The sequence below is a fragment of the Panthera uncia genome, chromosome X (genome assembly GCF_023721935.1).
Source record: "Panthera uncia isolate 11264 chromosome X, Puncia_PCG_1.0, whole genome shotgun sequence".
Taxonomy (NCBI): Eukaryota; Metazoa; Chordata; class Mammalia; order Carnivora; family Felidae; genus Panthera; species Panthera uncia.
This window is the reverse complement of record NC_064817.1, coordinates 24,634,447-24,644,347: the sequence shown is the minus strand read 5'-3', so window position 1 is coordinate 24,644,347 and position 9,901 is coordinate 24,634,447. Positions and strand designations below refer to the sequence as shown.

Genomic DNA, 9,901 nt, shown 5'->3' with positions numbered 1-9,901 from the left:
TGCTTGAAAGGCAAAGTCAAAGGCATCAAATACGTGCAAGATGTGCATGATTAAAGTAACAAAAAATGGGCTTCAGTAACTCGGATTTAAAAAAATATAACTGATAAGATGAAGAGTTTTATAAAAATAAACCCTTCAACCATATAGGGCTAGGGTACATATATTAAAATAGCTTAAAGCACGTTTTCTGGTTTCATAGGTGAAAAGCCTGACATATGGTTAAATGCTCTGAAAGCAAATGAATATAAACGTAAGTTGCTTTACATTTTCAGTGTAATAATGAGGTCAGCAAACATTTCTCTCAAGGGCTACCTTGAGAGAAAAAATAAGAATAACCCTTGAAGGACCGAGAACAGGCTGTACCTGCTAACTAACAAAGGTTTAGAGAACTTGCCCCATTTCACAAGTGTGAAGGCTGAAATGTCTTGTTCAATGTTTTATCTTTAGAATGGGAGAATCCAAATTCAAAGCCATGTCTTTTGATTGTTCACTCAGTCCTCTTGTTACTTTCTCACAGGGCCTGTAACACTCTGAGCAGCAAAAAAGGCCTCCAGAAAGCTCAGTCCTATGGGGTTTGCTAATTTCTCCTCCCTCTAGGGTCGGTGCAGCAAGAATAGTGAGGGAATGCTTGCCCTGTGTTGAAACTGTGAGCCTTCTCTTTTTCTAAAGGAAGAGTTGGGGGGCGCCTGGGTGGCTCAGTCGGTTGAGTGTCTGACTTCGGCTCAGGTCATGATCTCCAGGTTTGTGGGTTCGAGCCCCCACGTCGGGCTCTGTGTGACAGCTCGGGGCCTGGAGCCTGCTTCAGACTCTGTGTCTCCCTCTCTCTCTGCTCCTCCCCTGCTCACACTCTGTCTCTCTCTCTCGAAAATAAGTAAAGATTTAAAAAAATTAAAAAAAAAATAAAGGTACAGTTGGCCACCAAATATGTTGGAGCACCTACTGTCTGCCAGATTTTGTTCTAGTTGCTTGGATATAGAGTGACCGATTCCTTGCCTTCTAGAGACTTGTATACTACTAGGGGGAAACAATCAACAAGCATCGTATGAGATCAGTCAATCCTATCAGATTCTGATAAATGTTAGGAAGAAAATAATATAGGGCAACATAATAAAAAAAGTAACCATCGCTGGCAACTTAAGGTGGGGACTGGGGTAAGCTGGGTCTTTCAGCAAGGCTGACAGTAGGGGTTCATCAAGCAGGAAGACTACTGATGTAGCAATAGCAATATCCCAAACAGTAGCTTCAATATTGCAAATGGCAAATGATAAGATGGACAATGAGATAACATTTTCAATATCTATTATTGGTGCGGACCAGATGACCCATTCGGGCTTTTGAGTCTGGGCCAAGAAACGTGGACGTGCAGAGAAAAAGACCGCTTCTGGGTGGAGAGTGAGGGTGGGCTTCCCTAGGAGAGATGGAATAATGGCGGTGATGGTGTAGTATCATCTCCTATCCCTCAAGTTATCGCCCATGATCTTAAAAAGGGGGGGAGGGAGAGAATGGTCGATACAGCCTACACTTACCATGTACCAGGCAAACACCTGATATAGAGTAACTCATGTATGAGGACTATCTCACAGAGACTACTGTCCACATTTCACAAATAAGGGAAGTGAGGCACAGGGGGCTTAAGGCTTTCCTGTGGAAAGCTAAATAAGGCCCCCCACCCCAATGATGTCCATATTGTAATACTCAGAACCTGTGAATATATTATCTCATACGGTAAAAGATTTTGGGATGAGATTATTCTGAACCATCTCGCTTTGCCCGTTGTAATAAGGGAGATGGAAGCAGAGGTAAGAGTGACGTGGCAAGGAGCCAAGGAATACAGGCAGCTTGTAGATGTTGGAAGAGGCAAGAAAACAGATCCTCCCCTGGAGCTTCCAGAAGGAATGTCACCTTGATTTTAGCCCAGTGAAAACTGATTTCAGACTGCCGGCCTCCAGAACTGTAACATAATAAATTTGAGTTGCCTTAAACCACTAGATTTGTGGTAATTTGTTACAGCAGCAGTGGGAAACCAATACATTGCCCAAGGCCACAGAACTACTAAGTGTCAGGGCCAGAATTAAAATTGAGGCAATCTGGTGCCAGGGTTGGAGATTTAACCTCTGTGTTATAGGGCCGCTCACAGACAGAATAAAGTTTCAGGTTGAATGCAAATATGTGTCTCCCAGGTTTTCCTTTTAGGCTCAGAATGCCAGGCTCCAGAGAAACTACACAAGGAAAAAGATAATCCTATACCAGCTGGTATACACTAGTCTTCAGTCCTGGACCCTCGAAATCAATAAACAAACCTCCCGTTTTAGAGAAGAGGAATTTAAGGACTAAAGGGCCGTAATTGTGAAGTTCCCCAGCTGGGTGGTGAAACAGTTAGTTATACAACAGGCAGGTGGTGATGTGGAGAGACCCACTGATCTCAGCGCCTGTGGAGAACTCAGGGAAGAAGCCTGCGTGGCAAGAGAGGATTAAAGGATCCAGGCTTCCTGAAACCTGTGTTTCTCATTATTCAGTTAGGAGGGGTGGAAGAAGAAATGTTAATTACACAACTATCCAAGGTAATACCTCTAGAAGAATCCAAAGTTCTCACTGTAGCAACATTTTAGCCCCATTTTGGCAATATTATAGCCCCAAACATTAGCCACTGTTACATCCTGGTCACTCTACCAGCTCTTTAACACAGCATCTATGACAGACTGGGTGCTGGTAAATATCAAATGGATTAAACAAAAACGCTTTTAAAGACAGCATCCCTAGACCAGTGCTTTTCAAAATTTAAGGTGCATGCAAATCCCCCTGGGGCCCTCGTTAAAATGCAGATTCAGAGTCAGAAGGTATGGCTGGGGACTGAAATTGGGCATTTCTACCAAGTTACCATGTAATGCTGAGAGCGCTGGTCCAAAGTCTGTATTTTTCAAGTTCTCTGAAAATGAGACCTCCCTATACATATGCAAAACATAAGTTATGCAAACTTTGATCACTTAATGAAAGTATGCAAAGTTGGCACAGAAATAGATTTTCCCTCCTTTATTAGGCACCTCTGCCCTCCCAATAAAGGGAGCAAATTATATGCCCGGGTTCAAGGGAAAGAGTTGGAACAGTGCCCCCAAATACCTGCTCCCTGCTCTCTTCTCTGTCTTCCAGAGGCAGGGAACGGTGTAATGAGACGAAGGAAGGGTTCAGGAGCTCCCCTGCCTCCGTTCCTCCTCTATTCCCAGCTTTTAAGGAGCATCTGCCCCTTCGGAACCGCTGAGGTCAAGGGCGAACACACCAGAGCACAGCGCCGCGCCCCCCTCCGCGCCCTCGCCCTGGCGGAGACGGCCGATGCGCGTGCGTGCGCGCTTGACATAAATAGATCCCAGGCGGCCGCCACCGGACAGATCCGGGTTCCGGGCACCACGGGCCATGGCGGGCGAGGACCACCAGTGGCAGGACAGCATCCTTTACAACATGCTCATGAGCGCGAAGCAAGCGCACGCGGCTGCGGAGGCGCCCGAGGCGCGGCTGGGGGGCGCGTGCTGGGGCTGCTCGTGTGGCGCGGAGCCCCTGGTGGGCAGAGCGGAGCTGCCGCGGGGGCGGACAGGGGCGCTCATGTACCGCTGCTGCTTTTGCGGGGAAGACCACCCGCGGCAAGGCAGCATCCTCTACTGCATGCTCACAAGCGCAAAGGAGGCGCAAGCGGCTGCGGAGGCGCCCAAGGAGCGGCCGGGGGGCGCGTGCTGGGGCTGCTCGTGCGGCTCGGAGCCCCCGGTGGGCAGAAAGGAGCTGCCGGAGAGGCGGACCATGGCGCTCCTGTACCGCTGCTGCTTTTGCGGTGAAGACCACCCGCGGCAGGGCAGCATCCTCTACAGCTTGCTCACGAGTGCAAAGCAGACGCACGTGGCGCCGGAAGCGCCCGAAGCGCGGCTTAGGGGCGCGTGGTGGGATCGCTCCTACGGCGCCCAGGGCCTGGGGGGCAGAAATGCGCTGCCGGGTGGGCGGGCAGGGGCGCTCCTGTACCGCTGCAGCTTTTGCGGGGACGACCACCCGCAGCAGGACGGCATTCTCCACCACTTGCCCATGAGCGCAAAGCTGGCGCACGCCGCTCCCGAGACGCAGCTCGCGGCCCCTTTCTGGGACCCCCAGTGTGGCGCACAGCGGCGGGTGGCCCTCAAGAGTCCACAGGTGGTCTGCGAGGCTGCCTCGGCCGGCCTGTTGAAGACGATGCGCTTTGTCAAGTACTTACCCTGCTTCCAGGTGCTCCCTCTGGACCAGCAACTGGTGCTGGTGCGCAACTGCTGGGCGCCGCTGCTCATGCTCGAGCTGGCTCAGGACCGCTTGAACTTCGAGACGGTGGAGATCACGGAGCCCAGCCTGCTGCAGAGGATCCTCACCACCAGGCGGCGGGAGACCGCGGGCGACGAACCGCCGCCTCTGTCCCCGCTGCCGCCACACTTGGTACGGCCGCTGGAGGCCGGGCATTTGCCGTCTGCCGCTGAAGTCCAAGTCATCAAATGCTTCCTTGCCAAGTGCTGGAGCCTGGACATCAGTACCAAGGAGTACGCGTACCTCAAGGGGACCGTGCTCTTTAACCCAGGTAAGGGCGCAGCCTCGGCGCAGGCTTTTCTCTGTTCAGGAAAGCGCTGGGCAGTGCGTACCCGGGGCGCAGGCACTGAAGAGTTTTCTGTGGTCAGGGGAGTGTCGAGGCACCAGCGAAGAATCGCGAGTGACTCCGCAGAGTTGGGGGAGCTCCAGAAAGCACTCCTAGTGGGTGGGCTTCTGCCAGACACTCAGCAGAGAGCAGGGAGGTTGTTTGATGAGGTTTATTTTCTCTCTACCCCTTTCTGTTACTAAGGAAGAGTTTGTGCCTGCAAGAGACAGGGCTGTCCTTACGCTCTAGTTTTTTAAATCCAGTAGTATAGCTTTAAAACAAACAAAAAAAAAAGTTCGCGTTCACAGCAAATTCTGCAACATGTCTTCCTGAAACGCAGTTCTGAAATTTACTAGGACTTTTTGTTCGAAGAAATGTACGGAGGCTGGCAAGAAAGTAAACATTACTTAAGGAGTTCTATACCATCCCCCGAGGGCACAGCCATTCGGGACACTGGACTTAGTGTTTCATGGTTCTGCCCCTGAATGATCATTTTTACGGTCCTAAACAGCTGCACCAAGGGGGCAGGGAAAAAACACCAGCAGGGGCCCTGTCTCTTAGAGCTTACAGAGACCTTAGGCACCTCTTAAGCCCCTCTACCGTTCATCCTTACTCCACCCCATTTGCAGGTTAGGTAGCCTAGTCCCACAATAACCGCCAGTGAGTCGTGGAGCCCAGTGAGTCGTGGAGCGTGGGTCTCCTGGGCCCCACAGGATGTCTGCTGCAACACTTTCAGGTTGTTACGTGCTGGACACTCTGCCCCACACGGTGCAACCGAATCATGAGAGAATATCTCCCTGGACCGCCCAGCACCTTTTCTTGAGTATGTCATACTACGAGAATTGTGTTTGACCAGAGTCCCTCCAGAAAGGTCACAAGCGGGCACAAAGTTTCCAGGCAACTTGAGTTGGGATAGTTTTTATAGTGTTCCCTTAACACCTTTTTTTCCTAACAGCAAGAGTCTGTGGTTATGTCCTTGCCTCTTGCCCAGTAGTTTTTTGAAAGGGTATAGAGCAGTATTTAATAGGATAATATTTCACTCAGAACTCACATTTCCGTACCTAGAGATCTCTGCTCATCCCAGCCATCATAGTACATCACCTATTGCCGCTATCATTCTTTTCCAAACTTGGCTGTGGATAAGGAATGCCACGGAGTGTGGGGAGAGGCTAGTTCAAAGTCTTACCAGGCTCTTGCCTAGAGGTTCTGACTTGGTAGCTGTGGTCCAGGGCCTGTGAATCTGCATATGTAGTAAGTGCCCAAGGTGGTTCCTAAGATCATTTGTGAAATAGCGTTTTCTCACTCCTTCAGTCAGTGTTGTTAAACAGCAACCACATGCCTTGTTATGTTGGAATATGTTATGTTGGAATAAAGAAAGGCAGGGGCTCAGCTTCCAGAAGTTTGTATTCCACGAGTTCCCCTCTTGCCCTCCACCCTGTTTTGTATACTTTGGTCACACACACACACACACACACACACACACACACACACACACACACACCATCTCTCTCATTCTCTCTCTGCTTTTCTGAATGCTCTCACTGAATTTAATCAGTTGAGTGTGTTTCAAACAAATGCACCTGCTAATAAGCGTGTGGCCTTTCTTTGATGTTTAGCCTTTTGTGTGTCCTGATCTTTGTGTTTAAACTTTTTTTTTAATTGTGGAGTCCATTTGTCTGCATTTTCTCTTTCCTGAATTTACTTTATAGGCATGTCTTTTGGGAGGGGGCAGTGTAAAAGGAGGGTGAGTTCTGAAAGCAGAGGAAAGTGACAGGGAATTTACAAAATGAGGTTTTAAGGAGCCATGAATCTGGACCTAGAGGAGCTTCACATTGCTGGTGGTGGTTCAGGCAAGCCTCTTCTTGCCTACACCAGTGGAATTCAAACAATAATACGGGGTCTCAAGCCTGGCTAATGAGTGTAGGTACTAGGGGATGTTAATGTGTATGGCCAGTATAGATGGAGTACAGATGTGGCTTTATTTAATTCTCAATATATCAGATACATTTGCTTATAATAGGAATGACTTGCCTATTAGTAATTTTTCAAAGAATGCTGGCTGGTCCTGCTAGTCTGTTGGTTACTAGGGTGTTATTGAAATAGTTAACTGCTGGATTTTGTAGGAAAGGGAAGGAAAATTGATTGTCTTCATCACTGAGAACTTTTAAACAGCACAATAAATTCGCAATTATTTAAATACAAGTTAAGGAACTTGACAGTAATATACCTGTCATGCAGCCTCAAAGAACTTTTAAAGCAGCCACCTCTTACCACCTTCTTGATAAAACTTGCAGGCACGTTATCTTTCCTGCATTGTATTTCATTCAGTTTTACTGGGGTTTTCACACTATACTGCAAGGAGGTCAAGCATTCCCTGTCGGTAAAGTTACTTTTGAGCCATATGGTGATCCATGATGTTTGCATGTTTACTTTCTAACCTTTTAAAGACCTCTGACTTTAGTAGACCTCTTTAGTATTATTTTAAAAGTGATTTTGCGTTAATCATTAGAATCAATTTTTTTAAACCTTCCCCAATACGGAAATCACAGTACAATGAGCTAAATGGCCAGTGTTATCTCTTAAATTACTAAAGGCCTGGAGACTAGAATCAGCCTGTAGGCAAACAGGATGCAACTCAAGAGTCACTGTTTGTGGCCGTGAGGTTTACCACCATCAGCTGGCTAATCACTGTATTGGTGGGAAATTCAAGGGAGGATGCTAAAATATTTGTCATCTGGCAAAACCTGTAGTCATTCTCCAATGGCCTGTTTCCCATAGGTAAAATGTAGAGTGCTCACTTCTAGAAACAATTTTAATGTCTTCCTATTTGCACAGTAAATTGGAGCCTTGATTCATTAAGTGATATTCTACTGTCCTATTGAATAAATGTGTATCTGTTGGCTCCGGCCTAGCAGTTTTCAAATGTGAGGCTACAAACACAGTAACTATTAAATAACTATGTGATAGTTCATTCTTGGAAGCATTGCTTCTGAAAACTTCGAACTGGTTTGGCATTTTATCCTTGTTCTAGAAAGCCCTTTGCAGTAGGAAGCTTGAACTCTTGTTTAATGTGGGAAGGGGCAGAAATGGGTATATTTAAAAAGCGAGCCAAGGATGCTGAATGAGCTATTTCCAATAGAGACTGTTCTCCCTTTTTCTCCTCCAGGCCTGCCAGGCCTACAGTGCGTCACGTACATCCAGGGACTTCAGTGGGGAACTCAGCAGATACTCAGCGACCACATCAGGATGACGCACAGGGGGCACCACATCAGATTCGCCCAACTGAATAGCGCCCTCTTCCTACTGAGATACGTCAATGCCAATGTCCTTGCGGAACTGTTTTTCAGGCCCGTCATCGGTTCAGTCAGCATGGATGATATGATGCTGGAAATGCTCTGTGGGAAGTTATGAAGGTGTGGGGGCCACACGGGTGCAGTTGACAATGAGAGAAAGATAAGGAACCGGAGGCAGAACAGTGTAAAAAAAAATAATGTAAAATAGACTTATTTTTCTATGCATATTTTTGTATTCGATTAAAGAAAACCTTGAGTTCTAGACCCTTAGAAAATCCTCTGATCCATACTGTTTCATCGTGAAGGAAAGCGTTTACCAGCAGGTAACACATCTCTGTCCATCTTTGAGAAGAGAGCAGGATGTTACTGTCATAACCTCTTTTCACACTTTTAGTGACTCTCTCCAGTGAACCTACTAAAATCAAATCTGTAAGTTATAATAAATGTTAAGGTGTTAACCATTAACTTGATTGCAAAAAAAAAACAACAAAAACCCAGAGCTTAAGCAAGGCTTCAAAAAATATCAAAAACCTAGCCAACAAAAACAAAAATAAAGTTACCTTTGGAGGTGGCACCATAACATTTAATGTGAAGACTCTCCTTGCACCAACTGGAGGTAAGTGGCAATCTGTGAGCACAGAGACACCTGAAAGTGAAGTCAGAGCTTTTCAGAATTTTAGTTTAAGACTTTATGCAATAAAGTTCAACAAGAAACTTGTATTCTATATGGAGGAGCTACAGTTCTAGAAAGCTCAACATTGTTATAAACCCCAAATGGTATCTCATCTTTAAGATACATTACATATGTAACTGTCACCTTGAACAAGCATGGCATAAAATTATTAAGGGACTTGATTGTTGACTCTTGCTGCCCCTATGAATGTAATCTGTAGAACTAATTCTTCCTTATCCGTGGATAAAACTTAAGGCATTAAATGTTTATCCACTCATAGGTAAGAAATTGCCCATTAGTGATAAATACATCTAGCCCAGGCTACTGACCTGTTGCAAGAAGCCTTAAACTTTAGTGCAGACCCCTTTAGCGGTCTGGCGAATGCCTGGACATCACAGAATCAGGCTCTGAGAATATCGCAGCAAATAAAATACTTAGGATTGCAAAGGAAATGAATTGTGTCAAAATATAATAAAAATTGGGGCGCCTGGGTGGCGCAGTCGGTTAAGCGTCCGACTTCAGCCAGGTCACGATCTCGCGGTCCGTGAGTTCGAGCCCCGCGTCGGGCTCTGGGCTGATGGCTCAGAGCCTGGAGCCTGCTTCCGGTTCTGTGTCTCCCTCTCTCTCTGCCCCTCCCCCGTTCATGCTCTGTCTCTCTCTGTCTCAAAAATAAATAAAACGTTTAAAAAAAAATTAAAAAAAATATATAATAAAAATGTTAAATTTCAAAAGTATTTTAAAATGTATAATGTATATGCTTCTTTATCAACACATTAAATAACAAACTGGTGGCAGGTCTAATATCTACCTTCATTTCAAAGAATGGGCCAATATCATTGAAATTTCAAGATAATTCACAACATCTACAATATGATAAGAAAATATGACCCTTCCATTGGTGACTGACTGCATTGGGGGACCCCAAGATCACCAGCCCATTAAGATGTGCTAGAAGTTCTCATGGGACACTGCATACAGTTGTGTTCAGGGCCAAGGCTTAACACGGTGATGTGGGCAGGGTATACAGCCGGCTCACAAGGGGAAGAGGCACAGGCAGAGTACAGAGGAAACCATGTGTCCATATGCAAGTTTCCTCTTGCTTTTCGCTTCCCATGATGGGTCACACAGAGCACACTCTTCCCTAGCAGTGAAAATGGAACATGTATATGATATTTCTGCCCAGGGAAGCTCTTTGAGACTCAGAGTGTAGGCTTTTTATTGGGGGCCACTCACATAGACATCTTTTACCTAGCGCGTACCAAAATTCCAAACACACAGAAAGCAAGCAAATGCTCAGTATAA

At 46.5% G+C, this 9,901-nt stretch overlaps 1 protein-coding gene across 1 annotated transcript; it reads left to right on the top strand.

The window, feature by feature from the left end:
• The first annotated feature begins 3,395 nt into the window (after positions 1-3,395).
• Positions 3,396-8,417, top strand: NR0B1 (nuclear receptor subfamily 0 group B member 1). Its single transcript, XM_049643647.1, has 2 exons — positions 3,396-4,579; positions 7,800-8,417. Exons 1-2 carry the CDS (start codon positions 3,409-3,411, stop codon positions 8,042-8,044), a joined length of 1,416 nt encoding a protein of 471 aa, XP_049499604.1. The 5' UTR covers positions 3,396-3,408; the 3' UTR covers positions 8,045-8,417.
• The last annotated feature ends 1,484 nt before the right edge of the window (positions 8,418-9,901 follow it).

Excerpts from the sequence above, each read along its gene's own strand:
- NR0B1 (XM_049643647.1), top strand. The coding sequence starts at position 3,409 with ATGGCGGGCGAGGACCACCAGTGGCAGGACAGCATCCTTTACAACATG. Across the intron at positions 4,580-7,799 it reads GACCGTGCTCTTTAACCCAG|GCCTGCCAGGCCTACAGTGC; the intron begins GTAAGGGCGCAG and ends TTTCTCCTCCAG.